The sequence below is a fragment of the Mustelus asterias genome, chromosome 2, assembly GCF_964213995.1.
Source record: "Mustelus asterias chromosome 2, sMusAst1.hap1.1, whole genome shotgun sequence".
Lineage (NCBI taxonomy): Eukaryota > Metazoa > Chordata > Chondrichthyes > Carcharhiniformes > Triakidae > Mustelus > Mustelus asterias.
Genome location: NC_135802.1, coordinates 131,218,403 through 131,239,358, shown reverse-complemented (window position 1 = coordinate 131,239,358; position 20,956 = coordinate 131,218,403). Strand labels below are relative to the sequence as shown.

The following is a 20,956-nucleotide window of genomic DNA, read 5'->3' as shown; positions in this document are numbered from 1 at the left end:
ACAGGGCTGCCTAAAATCACCATGATGTGGAGATGCCGGCGTTGGACTGGGGTAAACACAGTTAAGAGTTTTAACAACACCAGGTTAAAGTCCAACAGGTTTATTTGGTAGCAAATGCCATTAGCTTTTGGAGCCCTGCTCCTTCTCCTTCGTCAGATGACGAAGGAGCAGGGCTCCGAAAGCTAATGGCATTTGCTACCAAATAAACCTGTTGGATTTTAACCTGGTGTTGTTAAAACTCTTACTAAAACCATGCCAGGGTTGATCTTCAGGTCTATCAGGGCTAGAACGGGCAGTGCAACCATGAGACCCCCCCATCCCAGGGGAGAGTGGCCAGGTCAATTGCCCCCAGCCCAAACCCCCCCGGGACCCTTGCGGGATTTTCCTCTGCAGCCTGGCAGCAGTAGAGGAGCAAATGGTCCTGGATCTATCTCCTTGACCGCCCCCTCCCTCAGGCCCAAGGTGCCAAGTCAGGGATCAGTGCCAGGATGCTAGGGGACAGTGCAGTGTTGACACTGCTAAGGCTCGGGGCCTGAATGGAGGTCTGAGGAGGAAAGGAGGCCCGAGTGGTGGAGTCTTTGGGGGAGGGTGGTGATGTCAGGTCACCCTCATGCCTGCGTGGTGTGAGAGGGATGACCCGTGATTTTCCCGCTGGGGGGGCTAGACAGCATGGTGATTATTCCATAACTAAGTGTGTTGATGAAGGTAGGGCAGTTGATGTCATATACATGGATTTTAGTAAGGCGTTTGATAAGGTCCCCCATGGTCGGCTTATGATGAAAGTGAGGAGGTGTGGGATAGAGGGAAAGTTGGCCGATTGGATAGGTAACTGGCTGTCTGATCGAAGACAGAGGGTGGTGGTCGATGGAAAGTTTTCGGATTGGAGGCAGGTTGCTAGCGGAGTGCCGCAGGGATCAGTGCTTGGTCCTCTGCTCTTTGTGATTTTTATTAATGACTTAGAGGAGGGGGCTGAAGGGTGGATCAGTAAATTTGCTGATGACACCAAGATTGGTGGAGTAGTGGATGAGGTGGAGGGCTGTTGTAGGCTGCAAAGAGACATAGATAGGATGCAAAGCTGGGCTGAAAAATGGCAAATGGAGTTTAACCCTGATAAATGTGAGGTGATTCATTTTGGTAGGACTAATTTAAATGTGGATTACAGGGTCAAAGGTAGGGTTCTGAAGACTGTGGAGGAACAGAGAGATCTTGGGGTTCATATCCACAGATCTCTAAAGGTTGCCACTCAAGTGGATAGAGCTGTGAAGAAGGCCTATAGTGTGTTAGCTTTTATTAACAGGGGGTTGGAGTTTAAGAGCCGTGGGGTTATGCTGCAACTGTACAGGACCTTGGTGAGACCACATTTGGAATATTGTGTGCAGTTCTGGTCACCTCACTATAGAAGGGTGTGGAAGCGCTGGAAAGAGTGCAGAGGAGATTTACCAGGATGCTGCCTGGTTTGGAGGGTAGGTCTTATGAGGAAAGGTTGAGGGAGCTAGGGCTGTTCTCTCTGGAGTGGAGGAGGCTGAGGGGAGACTTAATAGAGGTTTATAAAATGATGAAGAGGATAGATAGAGTGAACGTTCAAAGACTATTTCCTCGGGTGGATGGAGCTATTACAAGGGGGCATAACTATAGGGTTCGTGGTGGGAGATACAGGAAGGATATCAGAGGTAGGTTCTTTACGCAGAGAGTGGTTGGGGTGTGGAATGGACTGCCTGCAGTGATAGTGGAGTCAGGCACTTTAGGAACATTTAAGCGGTTATTGGATAGGCACATGGAGCACACCAGGATGATAGAGAGTGGGATAGCTTGATCTTGGTTTCAGATAAAGCTCGGCACAACATCGTGGGCCGAAGGGCCTGTTCTGTGCTGTACTGTTCTATGCTGTACTGTTCTATGTTCTATGTACTAGTGGTCTACTAAGGCTGGAGAATCTCGCCCATCATTCTTGTGGCAATTAACTGGAAACATGAGCTTATTAAAATTATCTGGTTCTATCACAGCTTGGTATGGCTCCTGCTCTGTCCAAGACCACAAGAAATTACAAAGGGTCGTGAATGAAGCCCAGTCCTTCACGCAAACCAGCCTCCCATCCATTGACTCTGTCTACACTTCCAGTTGCCTCAGAACAAGCACAAGGGGCCCTATGGTCTATTACTGCTCTGACTTATTATGCTCTCATATCAATCTGTCATGAAGACATTGAAGGTAATATATATCTATGCCACCCTGGCCACAAATCATATTAAATGGAGAAATGGCTGGACTGACAAAAATGGCCACCATTGACCACATGATGGTAGTTCTGGAAGTTTCTGAACAGTTTAAAAATGGACAAAAGTTAGCCCATCAAAACCTGGAAGGTAACATTCCTTGCATTGTATGAAAATTCCAACCAAAACATAGAATAGAATCCTACAGTCCAGAAGGAGACCATTCAGCCCATTGAGTCTACACCAATCCCACCCAGGCCCTATTCCCATAACCCCATGCATTTACCCTAGCTAGTCCCCCTGACACTAAGGGGCAATTTAGCATGGCCAATCTATCTAACCCACACATCTTTGGACTGTGGGAGGAACCCGGAGCACTGGGAGGAAACCCACGCAGACACGGGGAGAACATGCATAATCTGCACAGACTGTCACCCAAGCCAGGAATCGAACCCGGGCCCCTGGTGTTGTGAGGCAGCAGTGCTAACCTCAGTGCCGCCCTTGGATAGTAGTCTTTGCAGACATCTCATCTACTATCCTAAGGATAGTTAGTAGATGAGATGTTTGCACCAGCCAGCTATGAACAAAGGCAGATCTATTTGTGACTCCTCATCTCTTGCATTGTGCTAATTGTTCTATAGCTACCTGGTCAAAATACAATGGATTTTAACAACGGTGTTAGTTGAATAGCCCGTCCCAAAAATAACCCGGCTGCATGACCAAGACTTGAACTGTTTCAAATGCTTTAATTATACAGCTTTTGTGTTTTATCTTCAGTTGTGGTTTAATCTCCAAAGAGAAACTGGACTCCAGGCTAGCAGCCTGCCTTTGACCTCAATCGCTCTCAGAGTCTGATTTCGAGAAAGAATCCTGCATTTCATTGACAAAAAGTGAATTAATTTCCAGGATATGAGAATACTTTGCTGCATCTTCAAATGCAACTGAGTTCCTGGATCAAGACCAGGAATTCTGCCATACAAAACTACCTGAAAAAACCTTCATTGGACATCAACTTATTGGACTCGGGACTCAAGTGAAACCAAAATTCTTATTTTTGTCATGATTTTGTTCTGAACCCCTTTCTTTCCCTGATACCTCTTTTCTTGTATGAATGCAAAAAGTGGTGAACCTTGTGAAGTCCTTCCCATGCTGTGTGTGTGTGTAAAATGAACTAGCTCTCTTATTTATTAATAGAGGATTGAATCACTCCAAAACTGAAGGTTTGGAGAAAATATGCACCACTTACAAAGGTGAAAATCAAAGACATCATTTTGCTTACAGGCGGGGAGAGGAAAGGTCAGGGCTGGGCTGTTAATTAACTGACCTCCTGTTTGTAACAAATCTAAGGACACTGAAGAGAAATAGTGAAATACTACTTGATTTGGGAAAAGAACCTGATCATTCTGTATCATTTCAGCATTCTGGGTGTACACATTGTCACCCACAAAACAAGTCTGACCAAGAATTGCTTCGATACAACTGCAAAAATCAAGACCCTCCAAACTCAAATAGTAATAGCAATAACAATAATCTTTGTGCATAGTTATTAATAGAGAGCATTTATTAACTTGACTACTTTTGTTTGGTACATATAACTCCAACGTATGAAAGGAATGCCTCGAAGTCAAGAAGTTGGCTAAACAAATGGTTAAAACAGGATAGGAATACACAGGATATATCGTTGTTTTGACATCCATCCCCACACCATTACCATTTCAATGAAAAAGGTGGCAGGCAGCCAACTTGCATGAATCTGGCCACGCTGCGCAAGTCCTCTTTCACAAAACTATGAACAGTTTCTCCGGGTGAGCTTCTAACATCAATCTTTCAGGCAACAATGAAATATAGTGCTAAAGTAAGAGCTGCTGGCCAGTTACATGTATTGAAGCCCTTCATATTGGGAAGTGTAGGAATAAATTGCATGAAAGAAGTAACAGAGATCCACACACAAAATGCACACCCCCATGTAATATATTCAAACTCTTGAACACAGAACAGATAAACCTTCTCCCATTTGTTTCCTACCCATTGCCCCAAACTTGGGAAGCTTTAGCATCATAACATTTTTAAACTTCGTAAAGGCTGCTCAGGTTGGTTAGAATCAACCGGAAAGCAGCCTTTTCCAGCAGGATTGACATGAAATCTTCAGGTATTACTGCATGCAACAAATGGAAAAAATGATAGGAGCATCTAATGAAATGTGTTTCTTTTCCTAATTTTCTTTGGAAACATCAATTTCTTAATTCTAAAAATAATGAATTGTGGGGAAAAAGGCTCTTTGGCTGATTTCAGGAATAATTTAAATCATGCAATGAAGAGTCTGATTGCTCTCATATTGATGTGGGAAAGCAGCGAAACACAAGGATGGATGTGTCGAGTGACTAATGGCGAGAGCATGGGAATAGAGAGGTTTGATATGATGAAACCATCAGGAATGTAAAGCAACCAGCATTGACTAGTCAGTCCATTTCATGGTCCAGGAATTTTTAAGAGCTCAAGTTCCATTTCGTGAACGTACAGGATAATGGAAGAATGTATCTGTTGTTTTGCAGGTCTAACCAAAAAAAAAAGTCCACAGTGACATCCCAAATGATACAAGATATATGCAAATAATACAAACTAAAAACATGGCTCATCACTTCCCAGTGGTCACAACAGGAATTCGATGAAGCTGGGAGCAGGCGAGGGGATGGCAGTGAAAAAGGGGAGTGAACCAGGAAGCTTAAATCCTGGAACTCCCTTCCTAACAGCACTGTAAGTGTATCTATACCACTCGGCCTTCAACGGTTCAAGAAGGGAACTCACCACCACAGTCTCAAAAGTAATTAGGAACAGACAATAAATGCTGGCAAAGTACAATGCACAGTAAGAAGTCTCACAACACCAGGTTAAAGTCCAACAGGTTTATTTGGCGGCACTAGCTTTCGGAGCCCCAAGCCCCTTCTTTAGGTGACTCACCTGAAGAAGGGGCTTGGGGCTCCGAAAGCTAGTGCTGCCAAATAAACCTTTTGGACTTTAACCTGGTGTTGTGAGACTTCTTACTGTGCTCACCCCAGTCCAACGCCGGCATTGCCACATCAAAGTACAATGCAACATAGGGTAGTAGTTACCACATCAGAAGTAGGACAATGTTCCTTTTAGCACGGTGTATGAATTCCAGACACTGATTGAAAGACAATTTACATTTTAGCAGTGCACGTGATACAGGTTCAAATAATTAGATGATGGGAAGTTCATGAACTGCAGAAGCAAAAATCATGTACAAGGTGATGACACCCACAGTATGAAAAAAGGCTCAAGTTCAAGTATAGCACATGGTATGTGTCTAAAAAATTCATCACCAGAAGAAAAATACTGCAATTAGTCATCTAAATTGGATGTGTTGCTGAATTAAAGCTGGGCACGTTAATGTCTGATATCTGCTTAGGAATTTTCTCTTTGTTGTATCAGATTATGACTGATGCCAGTGGCATGGGGAACAGGAATTTGAATTAGTATTTCCATAATCTTTTACAGTCTTTTAACATGTAAAATATGATCTTTGAGAGACAGACTAACTTAATTCAGGAAACGTTAGTTCCTGAACAGAATAATTACTGGAAACATTAGATTAGAATACAATGATGCTTATAATTTCCCTTTTGACCAACACAGGAAAACCCACATGGGGATTTCCTTTAAATAAAAAGTTTAGTCAATATTTTCTGAATATTGCATGGCAAATTTTAAAATTGAACCCACCAGCTTAATGAGTTTATATTCTGTTCACAGGACTGTGTAACTGCTTCCTTTAAGAAATTGTGTTTTCATTAGCCATGAGCTGTATTTTTAAACAAATATTTAGGCCTCTCATTCGCTGACAAATGCTAATCACAGCCCTTCAACAAGACACCATCTATTTTACTGCTGTCTTTAATAATTAAAGACTTATTACACCAATAAGCCTCCAAATACATTTCAGGAAACCAAAACAAAACACAAAAAAACAGTTTTAAAATTCGAGTTCTTTTATTGTAAATTAGAAGGTTATAGGGGGACTAACTGAGACATTCAAGATTATGAAATGTAACAAGTAAATTGTAAAAGATGGCTTTGGCTGTTTGGGGAACTGGTAACATGAGGGGCATAAACTCAGGATGATGACGATGTTTCCATGAGAGGGCTATAAAGGGAATGGAATACTGCACCACAAATGGCTTGTGAGGCAGAGATCAGAAAGTTACTTGAATCTGAAAAGGAAAAATTTACAAAAGAATGCACAGAAATTGAAGGGAGATGGGACTGAATGGCTAGCTGAAGGGCCATCACCAACCTAAATACAATGTGCCAAAAGGTGTCCTTCTGTGCTGTAATTTATATGATTCAAGATGATGCAATATACTGCTTCAAAAAATCACAGCATTGCAAACACATTGTTGAATTGGCTTAATAGTTTAAAAGTCATATACTCTGCTGCAATTGAAGTGTCCTCAAATTCCCAATGTTTTAAAATACTGCAATCACCTGCAAGTATTACTTCATTCTGCCAATAGTTTTAACATGTACTGAGGTTTAAATTAAGAAATTATAATTGCACTGAGAGCAAGAAGCAAATTTGGCAGAATTATATACAGAATACAAACCAGAGGCAACACTAGCCATAATCTCACCAAATGAAGTTGAGGTCAGTGATCAAGGAGTCCACCAAAAATGGCAAGGGACAAAAACTGCCCTACGCAGCACAAAGTCAAGTTTGATGGAGCAATGCTTTGACAGAATGCTTAACTCTGGAAATTTGCTGAGTGCAAGAATTTTTAAATCTAGTCAAGTTTTACATTTCGCATTTAACTTCATGTTAAGATTAAAATTAAGTTTCTTTCACAGTCTTAGTCAGTTGTAAACTGGCTGCCTGCTATTGGCAGCTGAACAGTTAATAAGTTAAGTTTATTTATTAATGTCACAAGTAGACTTACATCAACACCGCAGTGAAGTCACTGTGAAAATCCCCAAATACTGCTTTGAAAGAGTGCTTAATGCAAGGAATATAGTGTGAGGGAATTCTACACAGTGAGGGCAGAATTGCTGTCCTAGTTTTTGCAAAACAAGGAGTGAGAGAGTAGGAGACAACGGAATTGGACAGCAGATGTTTAGGGGCATTTATTAGGTGATTAGTTGAGTTTTAAGGCTTCTTTTTCTCTCGTGGTTTAATCTTGGACCATGAAAGCACAAGTACAGTATAAAATTTATAGCTTAACTAGTTAAATTACTTAATATAGCTGAAAGTGACTCTTGAATAAGACTTGAAGTAAATAAATAAGGCTGGTCCAAGATATGGCATCACAGGTTGTATGTCCATGCTGCAGAACGTGGGAGTTTATGGACAGGGAGATTATCCTGAGCAAACAAGTCTGCAGGAGATGTCTCCATCTCAATTCTCTCTGGCTCAGAATCATTAAGCTGGAATGCGGGTCAGAAACACTCCAAACCATGAAAGGGGAGGGAGGAACTTCTGAGCAGTTTATCCAGGACATAGTCATACCCTGGAGAAAGACACAGGTTCAGCAAAGGGAGGGTGTGCTGGATAGGGAGCCAGATTTTGCAGATTTAGGAGAGGTTAAGGAGGAGATCCCATGGTCACTGATCTGTGCAATCGATGGGATGCACTCGCTACTTGTAAGGACATGGAAAAAACTGCAGGAAGGACAGACATAATGCACACCAAGGCACTCTGGCTCAGAAGACTGTCTAGGGGGAGGAAGAGCAGAATAGAATGTGGCAGTAATAGGGGATTCTTATAATTCGGGGAAAATGTCTTATTTACTATGGAACAAGAATTCCCAAGGGGGTGTTGCCCACCCAAAGCCAGCATAAGAAATATCTCATGGCAGCCAGAGAGGAGCTTGGAAAGAATGGGGATGAATCTAGATCATAGAATCCATACAGTTCAGAAGGAGGCCATTCAGCCCATCGAGTCTGCACCGACCACAATCCCACCCAGGCCCTACCCCCACATATTTACCCGCTAATCCCTCTAACCTACGCATTTTAGGATTCTAAGGGACAATATTTTTAACCTGGCCAATCAACCTAACCCGCACATCTTTGGACTGTGGGAGGAAACCGGAGCACCCGGAGGAAACCCACACAGACACGAGGAGAACGTGCAAACTCCACACAGACAGTGACCCGAGCCGGGAATCGAACCCGGGACCCTGGAGCTGTGAAGCAGCAGTGCTAACCACTGCGCTACCGTGCCGCCCTTTTTCAGATGTCATGGTCTATGCTGGGGCTACTGATGTAGGTAGGACCAAGGAGGAGATCCTGGTGAAAGAACACCAGGAGTCAGGCTTCAATTGAAAAGTAGGACCATAAGTATTATTGCGCTAGTCACATGCAAGTTCGAATAGGTGAAGACAGATCAGGAGAATTAACACATGGCTAAAGGGCTGATGTGGGAAAGAGGGCTTCCATTTCATGAGACACTGGCACCAGTTCTGGGACAAGGAGGAGCTGTACCAATAAATCACCATTGAGTTGATTGTTTTTAAAATTTACAATCGCTGCCTCCCATATTTAAAATGACTGCCTAAATGTCAGTGTCCTGCACACCAAACTATCCTTTTTCAGAGTAACAATTGAGAATCTCAGCTTCTTCAATGCAGCACTTCAGGAGACACATTTTGTTTTAAATACAAAGGTAACCTTAAAGTTAAATATTTACTCTTGATAGTAGTGATCTCAGATTTATCTTCTTTAAAGTAACTAAATCCAGAGATAGCAGAAGCAATAATACGGGATACTAAAGAACACAACAGATTGTAACAATGTACTTCTGAGGCTTCTGATCCAAATCTTCTCAAGACGGAGAAAATTTGACTGTTACAAGGCTTTGCATTTCAAAAAACTTGGGTCGATTTAGACCATTTACATGGAATTGGAGCTCACAACGCCAATTACCAGTCTATTTACTTTCCTACATTTTTGCTCTCGCCCCTTTCCCTCTCTCCCAGAACCATAATAGTGTTGTCCCTTTCCTCCTTCCATCCACCTACCACCACATACAACAGAACATCCTCTGCCATCTTGAACGTGACACCACTACTGTAGATACCTTCCCCACCCCTTTCAGCATTCCAAAGGGACCGTCCCTCCACGACAGCCTGGTCCACTCTTTGTGGTTATTCACATTACTAACTCCCTTTCCTCTAATACCTTTCTGTGCAAGCTCAGGAAATACAACATCTGCTTTTCACCTTCTCTCTCCTCACCATCCAAGATCCCAAACACTACTTTCAAGTGAAATGGCAACTTGTTTGTACATCTTTCAATTTAGCAAACTGTCTTCACTGCTCACAAGGTGATCACTTCTACATCAGGAGACCAAACTCAGACCGAGTGACCGCTTTGCGGAACTCTTGAATTCAGTCCCAAGCACGACCCCGAGCTTCCAGTCTCTTGTCATTTGAATACTCCACCTTTGCTCTCACTCGGACTTGTCCTTGTCCTCCTGCAGCATTCCAATGAAACCTCACGTAAGCTCAAGGACAGCACCTCACCTTGTGTCTGGCACTTTACAGCTTTCTGGAGTCAATATGGAGTTCAACAAATATAAATTATAATCTCTGTCCCTCATTTTATTTCACGTTTTGCAAGTTTGGTTCTCATGAATTTCTTTCTCAATTCCTTTACTTCATGTTTAGACGGCTGTTCTTCTACTTTTTCCACTTGTCCCATTCCCTTTTACACCATGAAACCTTTTGTCATTGTATCTCCCCTACCCTCCACATTATCACAGACTTTCCCTTTTTGTCTACTTCCTACACTACCCCCTACACTACCCCCCTTCAATTGCTCAGAAACCTGAGACATTTTTAACTTTTCTCTGTTCTGATGAAAAATCAGACCCAAAACATTAACTCTGTTCCTTTCTCTCCGGATGTTGCTCGAACTGCTGAGTATTTCCTGCATCTTCCATTTTTAAACCAATGACCATTTGTTTGACAATGAAAGAAAAATCCGTAATTATGCCTGATAGGATTCATCAATACAAGGGGGGCGGTCGGGGGTTTTGGGATGGAGAAAGGGGGCCAGCTAGGGTTAACAGTTTTGGGGGTATGATGGAGAGTGTCTTACCCTGCATTGAGCTGATTCCAATACTACACGATTCATCCCTAATAAAGGAAAGCTCCATTCATGAACTGTGACATATCATCGGTACAATATTTAAAAGAAAAATTGTAATCCAGTCTGGAACTAGTCAAACAAACAACTGACATCACAGATCTGAAGCTTGGTATATAACAGAACGGTTGATTTTTTTTTTGCCAGGATGATGGTAAAATTTTACATTTGATGTCAGTGCTCTAGACCAAGATGTGCAATTGGAAAGAATTCTGTGTCGTTATCACGGGGACTACTGGGTAATGTCCATGCCTTAACCAATATCTACAACAGGGCTCAATACATCAACAGGCCTTATTAGGCAAGATTATTGCATCAGCGCCTCTCTTTTTGAAATCAAACACTTTTGTCTAACCCAGTTGATAATTATGAAAAATGCTGGATATTAAAATTGCTCAGCTATTTGAAATGATTCGGAAACATCTGAAGAACATCACAGCCAGCAATTTAGGGTGGTTAAATCAATGGAAGCTGGTTCTTCTATCACAGAGAAAGAGAATCACTAGAGAGGCCAAACATTCCATTATTTGAGAGAACAAAGTCGTCCAGCTGATTTTACAGTCATTCAAGTCTTGTGCCAATTTGTAACAAAAACAAAACTAAAATAAGAAGTTCTAATCTCACAGAACACACTCCATCTTGAAATAATATGATGTTTAGATATTTTCAGATAACACTGTAGGAAACAGATACATTTGCATTTTTGATCAACTGTGGCCATTTTCCACAACTGCAACTCAGCTAGTCCCCCTCGTCCATAGCTCTGTCAGTCTTTTCTTTTTCAGGTGCATATCCAATGTCCTTTTGAAGGCCACAATTGAATTTGCTTCCACCACATGTTTGGGCAGCGCATTCCAGGTCCTAACAACTTGCTTTTTCCTCATGCCACCATTGGTTATTTTGCCATTCACCTTATACTAGCATCCTCTGATTCTCGATTCTTTCACCAATGGAAACAATCTCCCAATCTATTCTGTCCAGACCCCTCAATTTTAAACACCTCCATCAAATCACCTCTTAGCTTCTCTTTTCCAAGGAGAACAACACCAACTACATAGAATCATTGAATTCCTCCAGTGCAGAAGGAGGCCATTCGGCCCATCAAGTCTGCATCAACTCTCCAACAGAGCATCTTGACCATACTCACCTCCTCCGCCCGTAACCCCACTGTGAAACCCCCAAACCTACACATCTTGGGACACTAAGGGACAATTTAGCATGACCAATCCACCTAACCTGCACAACTTTGGACTGTGGGAGGAAACCGGAGCACCCGGAGGAAACCCACGCAGACATGGGGAGAACGTGCAAAGTCCACACAGTCACCCAAGGCTGGAGTCCAACTTGGGTTCCTCGCACTGTGAGGCAGCAGTGCTAAGCACTGAATCTGCATCACTGGTAACATTCTCATAAATCGTCCCTGTAACCTCCCTAACACTTGCACATCATTCTTAAAGTGTGATGCCCAGAATTGGACATATACACAGTGGAGGCCAAACCAAATGATGCTCATCTAGTCAAATGGAGAGTATTCTATCACACTCATGCGTTGTGGATGGCATAAAAGCTTTCAGGAGGAAGGAGATACAGAATACCCAGACTCTGATTTGCTTTTGGAGCCACAGTTTCTCTATGGTTCAGTTCAATTTACGGTCAAAATGAGCTCCAGGTTGTTGTTGGTCGGGTGATTCAGCAATATCATGGGGTTAAATTCTCTCTTGTTGTCGATGGTAATTGTCTGCCACTTGTCACTTATCAGCCCAAGCTTGAATGCTGTCCAGGCCTTCTGCATGCAAGAACTGATTGCTTTGTTATCAGAGGAGTTACAAATGGAACTGAACACCTGGAATGCATTAGCGAACATCCCCACTTCTGTTCTTATAATGGAAGGAAGATAATTGAAAAACCTAAAGATGGTTGTGCTTTAGAAACTGCCAGTAATATCTTGCCAATGCTCACAGTTTAAACTAACATATGAAGCCAGGTCGGTTGGTTGTGGCAGTGGAAATTGACAAACAAGCAACTGTAACTTAAGCAAGCCTTCAGGAGAAACAACTGGAAAATATAAAATAATATCAGCAGTCAGGCTGGTGATGGCTTTAGAGTCTAGAAATCTATTTTTTTCTTAAATGTATTCAGTGACTTGGCCTCCACAGCCTTCTGTGGTAGCGAATTCCACAGGTTCACCACCTCCGAGTGAATAAGTTTCTCCTCATCTCAGTCCTAAATGGCCTGCCTGATATCCTGAGACTGTGACCTCTTGTTCTAGACCAGGAGAAACATCATCCCTGTATCAAGTCTGTTCGGTCCTGTCAGAATTTTATGCATTTCAATGAGATCCCCTCTCATTCTTTTAAATTCCAGTGAATAGAGACCCAGTTGACCAATTTCCCCTCGTATGACAATCTTGCCATCTCAAGAATCAGTCTGGTGAACATTTGCTGCACATCCTGTATGGCAAATATATCTTTTCTTAGGTAAGGAGGCCAAAACTGCACACAATACTCCACTTGTGGTCTCACCAAGACCCTGTACAACTGCTCCTCATATGACATCCTTGCTCCTCATATGACATCCTTGCTCCTGTACTCAGGTACTCTTGCAATGAAGGCCAGCATACCATTTGCCTTCCCAACCGCTTGCTGCACCTGCATGCTTGCTTTCAGTGACTGGTGTACAAGGTCATCCAGGTCCTGTTTATATATCAACATTTCCCAATCTATCACCATTTAAATAATTATCTACCATTCTATTTCTCTGTCCGAAGTGGATAAATTCACACATCCACGTTTTACTGCATCTGCCATGTATTTGCACACTCACTCAACATGTCTGAATTGCCTTGAAGCCACTTTACATCCTCCTCTATACTCACATTCCCATCTAGTTTGGTCTCATCAGCAAACTTGGGAATATTATGTTTGGTTCCCTCATCCAAATCAATAATATATATTTTGTTAATAGCTGGGGAGGGTGCCAAGTACTGATTCCTGAAGTACCCCATTAGTCACCACCTGCCACTCTGAGAAAGATCCATTTATTCCTGGATTGACTAGGGCAAGTAAAACACCATACCCTTATCTCAGCATCAAAAAACAAACATAACTGAAATTGTGAAGCGCTTCACTCATGTTCTCAGGCAGACATTAAAAGGTTTATGCTCAAAATGTGCAAGTTGGATGATCTGCATACAGAGTACAGTTTCTCTTCAACTGCAGGAATAAATAGTCCCTGTCGAATGACTGGAGAGCTATTTAGAGTCATAGAGGTTTACAGCATGGAGACAGGCCCTTCGGCCCAACTTGTCCATGCCACCCTTTTTTTTAAACCCCTAAACTAATCCCAATTGCCCACATTTGGCCCATATCCCTCTATACCCATCTTACCCACGTAACTGTCTAAATGCTTTATAGGTCATTTGTTTCTTGAAAAACAAATTCTTGTTTTGAAAACTAAGGGCTATCGGGCCATTCTGTTAGAATAAAACTCGCCTTTTGTTTTCTACATTCCAGTGTACAAGAAAGTACAGAAAAAAGAGCCGCCTCTTTCCCTAGAACAAAGAAGCTTTGATTCTGGTGCATTGTATAAAGGCAGCACAATAATTTTCAATAACACTGAATGGTTCCAAAAATTCTGTACTCAATGATACCTAGAGTGGCGTTTTTCATCAAATAAATGTTTATTCAAAAGGCCACATTCCTCATGCCCTGTGGTTTGTACTTTGTACAATTCTGCAGAAAAGTCATAAACTTGCATCTTTGCAGCATTTTGTCACATCCTCAAGAAGTCTGTTTCACATCCAATGAATTACTTCTGAAGTACAGTCACATCGGCAAGCAAACACTACAGCCAATTTGTGCACACTAAGAATCATAATCATAGAATCCCTACAGTACAGAATGAGGCTATTCGGCCCATCGAGTCTGTACTGACCACAATCCCACCCAGGCCCTATTCCCGTAACACCCTGCTGACCCTCTTCACACTAGGGTCAACTTAGCGTGGCCAATCAACCTAACCCACACATCTTTGGACTGTGGGAGGAAACCGGAGCACCTGGAGGAAACCCACACAGACATGGGGAGAATGTGCAAACTCCACACAGACAGTGACCCGAGGCCGGAATTGAACCCGGGTCCCTGGTCCTGTGAGGCAGCAGTGCTAACCTACATCATCTTCCATACCAATTTAGCTGTTAAAATCCACAGGAACCACAGAAAACCAGATCTCCGACAGGTTAAAATATTTTTTCATGGGTGCTAGGCAAGGGAGTAACAGCCCATCTCTGACTTTGATTTGATTTATTACTGTCACAAGTATTAACATAGTGAAAAGTATTGTTTCTTGCGCGCTATACAGACAAAACATACTGTTCATAGAGAAGGAAACGAGAGAATGTACTGTTACAGTCATGGCTAGGGTGTAGAGAAAGATCAACTTAATGCAAGGTAAGTTCATTCAAAAGTCTGACAACAGTAGGGAAGAAGCTATTCTTGAGTCGGTTGGTACGTGACCTCAGACTTTTGTGTCTTTTTCCCCGAAGGAAGAAAGTGGAAGAGAGAATGTCCGGGGTGCGTGGGGTCCTTAATTATGCTGGCAGCTTTGCCAAGACAGCGGGAAGTGTAGACAGAGTCAATGGATGGGAGGCTGGTTTGCATGATGGATTGGGCTACATTCACGACCTTTTGTAGTTCCTTGCGGTCTTGGGCACAGCAGGAGCCATACCAAGCTGCGATACAACCAGAAATAATGTTTTCTATGGTGCATCTGTAAAAGTTGGTGAGAGTTGTAGCTGACATGCCAAATTTCCTTAGTGTGGCTTCAAGTGGATTTTGATTTAACAGCTTATCTAAAAGACAGCGCCAATGCAGCACTCAATCAGCACCACACCAAAAGTGTCAGCCATGGATAAAGGTTCAAACCATGGAATAAATTCACAAGCCACTGACTCAGGTGATAGTGGTACCAAATTGGATAAATCGGAACTTAAAAACTGTCTAACCCAGAGTTCCCACATTCATGAATTTTCAAAACAGATGTTTCAAACAGAAGATGAACAATTAATGCACACATCATTCAGTTGTCCTGAATGAAACCTCCAGGGTAATTTTATCTAATTACTGGCGCATATTCATTTAAAAATCTGACTTTTTAATGCATTATATTAAAAATTGTCATTTCAATTTCTGCTCTGGATGCCAGCCAAACAGAAGGAGCAGTCACATTCTTTAGGATCTCTGCTTTCTACACAGGTAGAAACATTCCAGGAATGTCTAATCAAGCAGAATTCTTTCCAATCTCTGCTGCCAAAATGGCTTCATTTCTCTACACACAATTTTAGATATTATGGCACACAGGGAGAATAAATCAAGATCCAAGATACATCACATCTTTGAAGAACAAAATGGGATAAACTTTAAACTTTTTCTAGAATAACAAAGCATTTAGATGCTATATTTTCAGTTTTATTATTGGCTAATATCAACAAGAGAGGATCTAACCATTGCCCCTTGACATTCAATGGCATTACCATTGCTGAATCACTCATTATTAACATCCTGGGGGGTTACCATTGACCAGAAACTGAACTAGACTAGCCACATAAATACTGTGGCTACCAGAGCAGGTCAAAGGCTAGGAATCCTGTGGCGAGTAACTCATCTCCTGACTCCCCAGGGCACAAGTCAGGAATGTGATGCTATACTCTCCCCTTGCCTGGATGACTGTAGCTCCAACAATATTCAAGAAGCTTGACATCATCCAGCACAAAGCAGCCCACTTGATTCTCACCCCTTCCACAAACATTCAATCGCTACACCACCGACGAACAGTGGCAGCACCTTCCAAAACCCACAATCACTACCATCTAGAAGGACAAAGGATACCTGGGAACACCACCACCTGGAAATTCCCCTCCAAAGCACTCACCATCCTGACTTGGAAATATATCACCATTCCTTCAATGTAGCTGGGTCAAAATCCTAGAAATCCTGTGTTAATAACAGTGTGGGTGTACCTACAGCTCCAGGCAGCAGTGCTTCAAGAAGGCAGCTTACCACCATCGTTTCAAGGGCAATAAATGCTGCCCTAGACAGCAATGCCCACACCCCAAAAATGAATTAATTAAAGGCTCCACTGATGGGTTTTATGTAACTTGGCTTTCTTTTCTAGGTGGAACTAGGGCTCTCTACTTTCATATAACTACCTTAATTAGGTTGAATATATCATCTCATGTGAAACTGTATCTGTCCGATGATTGCTGTTGATTTTGTTATTTTGTGAGGGAGTTAGAGAGGGGTTTTATCATCTTTTTTCTTTTCCCTTTTCTTCTTTCTACTTTTCTTTTCTTTTCCAAATGTGAGTTTATTAAATTGCTGAACGGCAAACTATTTTCTGTAGTTATTCATTATCGTTGTTTTAAAAATTAACAGGAATAAATAGAAAGGACCCCGCAAGCTTTAAAAGAGTGTCCGTCCTACCTGCAGTAAAATCCCAGCAGTGTCAGCTACCGGTGGCAACAGGGCTGAGAATGAACCGTGGGAATTTTAACTACCTACTCACCTGCTTTCTGCAGCTAAGGCTAAAATCACCCCCATGTATAGGATAGACTTGAAGAATTTGGATTAAAGTTACAATCACAAAATCTATACTTCATAAGTCTCTCTGTATCTCGCCCCTCATTCCCAACACACTAATTGAAATCAGGATTAACAGAAGATAAATCAAGAAGCAGTTTTTACCTTGGTAGGAATTCGTGCAGCCAAAAGAAAGACGCGGCATGATGTCAGCACCTAGAAGGTTAAAAAGGAAACAAAATTAGATCATGTGCATTGGAGAATATTCCACAAACATTGTGCTACTCCTGTTATAGTTCAGATCGATTATGTTCCTGAATATTAATATCAGTGAAATCAAGAAAGCATTCGCACTCCTGCTGCAGTGTCAATGCAAAGCTACTTCCCTGCGCACCAGTCCTGCAGTTATTGTGTAAACACAACTTGAATCCAGCCAGGAGCTAGGGCACAGCTTGTTGTTGGGAGTGAAGCAGGGCAAAGTTCCCCAGAGGAAAGGATCTCACACTCTCACTTCAGAGACCCACATCAGGTATAACACCCAATTTATATTGCATAAGCTTAACACCAAAGAAAAGGCTTTTGGCGTAAAGGTAATAAACTGGTGGTAGCATTAAACAGAAGTGAAGGTAGCCCTGAAGTTGTAAAAACATCTGCCATTAACGAAGATGTAATCACTTACAGTTGATCAAATATTGGTTTTAGCCATAGTACAGATATCCCAAGTGCTGTTGTAGATGACCACATTTTGAATAGGTTGTATTCACCCAACAACTGCACCAGAACAAACACCTCGACTGGCTCTCCAATTCTGCACTCTGCAGCTTTTTCCTTTCATTTCCAATTCTGGAGCATTTGTGGTTGCGAACCAGTTTTGCGCCCTCCTTATTGGATTAGACGCTTTACTAATATTAACAAAAAATCTTGTATTTGCATAGCACCTTTAACATCGTGACATGCTCCCAGAGTATCAGTAAAAGAAATTTGACAGCAACCCACTTGTGTAATTAGAACAGGGATTTTACATTTGCAAATCAGGATGGCTCCCGTTCTGTGTTTGTATGTGCATTCTTCAGTGTAATAACATAAGGTCACAAATGCAATGTCATTACACTGTGGGTATACAGTAGGCGAGTGGGCATGAAATCAACAGGCCACCCCACCATTCATTTAACAGCCAATTGGGAGAGTTAACAAGCCAATTGGCCCAAATATGATGCTTCTAACACCATAAAGCAGTTGGGGTGGGTAAGAGTGGGGAATCTGCTTTTCCACCATCCAAGATGAAAAGCAGGAAGGGGGGTGCCCTTTGCGCATCAGGAGACCCCCCCCACAAAAGAAAATGAAACCCCCATATGTGCATCTGCACCTGGTCTTCAAAATCTAACACCCATCCTGTTCGTCCCTCCACACAAGGGTGCCTGATCCTTCCCCACCCAAAAACCCCAGACTTATCCGAGTTGAGGTCCTTTGGGATCATTGCACTCTTCTTCCTGGGCCTGCCTGCAGTCCCAGCAGTGCCTACTACTGAGATCTGGCACTGCTGGGACTGCCAGCCAAACTGCTTGGCTCTTGAGGATGGGACTTTCTCCCTCTGAGGGGCAGAAATCTGCTTGCTTCGGACACCTGCAGCATGTTATCACTGTGGAGCAGCATTCTTTTTGAAAGTCAATGTGTGGTTTTGTAATGGAGAGGAGCTGCAACGGTCACCCTAGGTCAGAAGAGAGAAAGGTTTTTAAGGAGTACCTTAAAGACAGAGAGAAAGATAGAGACAAGAAAAGTCTTACAGAAGGAATTCCAGACCTTAAGGCCTTAGCAGCTGAAAGCATGGACAATAACAGTGAATGATTAAAACCATGGATGTGCAAGAATTAGGAATTGGAGGAGCACAGATATCTTGGAGGGTTGTAAGACTAGAATAGGTCACAGAGATATAAAAGGAAGAGGCCACTGAAGGAACGGATTACAAGAATAAGTATTTTTAAATGGATGCATTGTTCTACTCAGAGCCAACATAGGTCAATGTGCACAGGGTGACAGTCATAGTCATCAACTTCAGGAAACGTAGTGGAGGACTTGTCTTCATCAAAGGTGACGAAGTGGAGATGGTCGAGAGCTTCACGTTTCTATGTATTTAACTCACCAACAATCTGCCCTGGTCCCTCCTTGCTGATGCTATAGTTAGGAAAGCCCACCAATGCCTCTACTTTCTCAGAAGGCTAAGGAAATTCAGCAAGTAAATGTGAGGTCATCCATTTTTGCAGGAGAAACAGCAAAATGAATTATTTAAATGGTAAGAAATTGCAGCATGTTGCTGTGCAGAGGGACCTGGGTGTCCTTGTGTATGAATCACAAAAAGTTGGTTTGCAGGTGCAGCAGATAATTAAGATGACAAATTTCCTTCATTTGTCCTTCCTTTTGTCCTTCGTTGCTAGAGGGATGGAGTTTAAAAGCAGGGAGGTTATTTTGCAGTTCTATAAGGTGCTGGTGAGGCCACATCTGAAGTAGTATGTACAGTTTTGGTCTCCTTACTTGAGAAAGATATACTGGCACTGGAGTGGGTATAGAGGAGATTCACTAGGTTGATTCCAGAGTTGAGAGGGTTGGCTTATGAGGAGAGACTGAGTAGACTAGGACTATACTCATTGGAATTTAGAGGAATGAGGAGAGATCTTATGAAAACATATAAAATTATGAAGGGAATAGATAAGATAGAAGCAGGGAGGCTATTTCCACTGACAGGTGAAACTAGAATTGGGGGCATACTTAGCTTTAAAATAAGGGGGAGCAGATTTAGGACTGAGTTGAGAAGGAACTTCTTCACCCAAAGGGTTGTGAATCGATGGAGTTTCCTGCCCAGTGAAGCAGTTGAGGCTACCTCATTGAATGTTTTTAAGGCAAAGATTGATAGATTTTTGAACGTTAATGGAATTAAGGGCGATGAGAGCAGGTGGGTAAATGGAGCTGAGTCCACAAATAGATCAGCCATGACCTTATTGAATGGTGGAGCAGGCTCGAGGAGCCAGATGGCCTACGCCTGCTCCTAGTTCTTATATTCTTATGTCCACTACGACTCTCTCCAATTTTTACAGATGCACCATAGAAAGCATCCTTTACGGATGCATCACAGTTTGGTATGGCTCCTGCTCTGACCAAGACTGCAAGAAAGTACAAATAGTTATGAACGTAGCCCAGTCCATACGCAAACCAGTTTCCCATCCATTGAGTCCATCTACAGTTCCCGCTGCCTCAGGAAAGCAGCCAGCATAATCAAGGACTCCATGCACCCCGGACATGCTTTCTTCCACCTTCTTCTGTTGGGAAAAATATACAAAAGTCTGAAAACCCGTACCAACTGACTCAAGAACAACTTCTTCCCTGCTGCCATCAGACTTTTTAATGGTCCTATCACACATTAAGCTGATCTTTCTGTTCACCCCATCGGTAACTGCGACACTATATTCTGTACCCTCTCCTTTCCTTCTCCTCAATGTACTCTATGAATGGTATGTTTTGTCTGTATAGCTCACGAGAAACAATACTTTACACTGTATTCCAATACATGTGACAGTAATAAAATCAATCATACAGGGCTTGAGGGACAGCAGAAATTTGAATTGGACCCAGGAGTGGAAGATGAGATTTTGACCAGGAGTGCCCTGGAAGAATCAAGTTCAGTGATAACAAAGAGAGGAATGAGGGTTTTGGCAGCAGATGATCTGAGGAAGGAGTAAAGATATGGAGACGGAAACAGACAGCCTTCGTGATGATGTAGATATGTGGACAGGAGCTCGTCACAAGGGTCAAAATCGACATCAAGGTTGAGAACAATCTGGTTCAGTCTAAGGTAATTGGCAAAGAGAGGGATAGAGTCAGTGACTAGAGAATGGAGTTTGTGATGGATACCAAAGATAATGGCTTTGTTAGTTGGAGGAAATTTCTGCTGGTTAACTACTGAATTTTGGACAAGTCTTCTGACAAGTTAGAGATTATGAATTGGTCGAGGTAATA

At 42.4% G+C, this 20,956-nt stretch overlaps 1 protein-coding gene across 5 annotated transcripts in view; it reads right to left on the bottom strand.

The window, feature by feature from the left end:
- The window catches only part of LOC144511333 (F-actin-uncapping protein LRRC16A-like), a 380,857-nt gene that overhangs the window by 283,614 nt on the left and 76,287 nt on the right, over window positions 1-20,956 (bottom strand). For all 5 annotated transcript variants that reach the window (XM_078241629.1, XM_078241637.1, XM_078241604.1 and 2 more), the window contains exon 3: window positions 17,114-17,164. In XM_078241629.1, coding sequence (XP_078097755.1) covers window positions 17,114-17,164 — 51 coding nt within the window. The remainder of the gene's footprint in view (window positions 1-17,113; window positions 17,165-20,956) is intronic.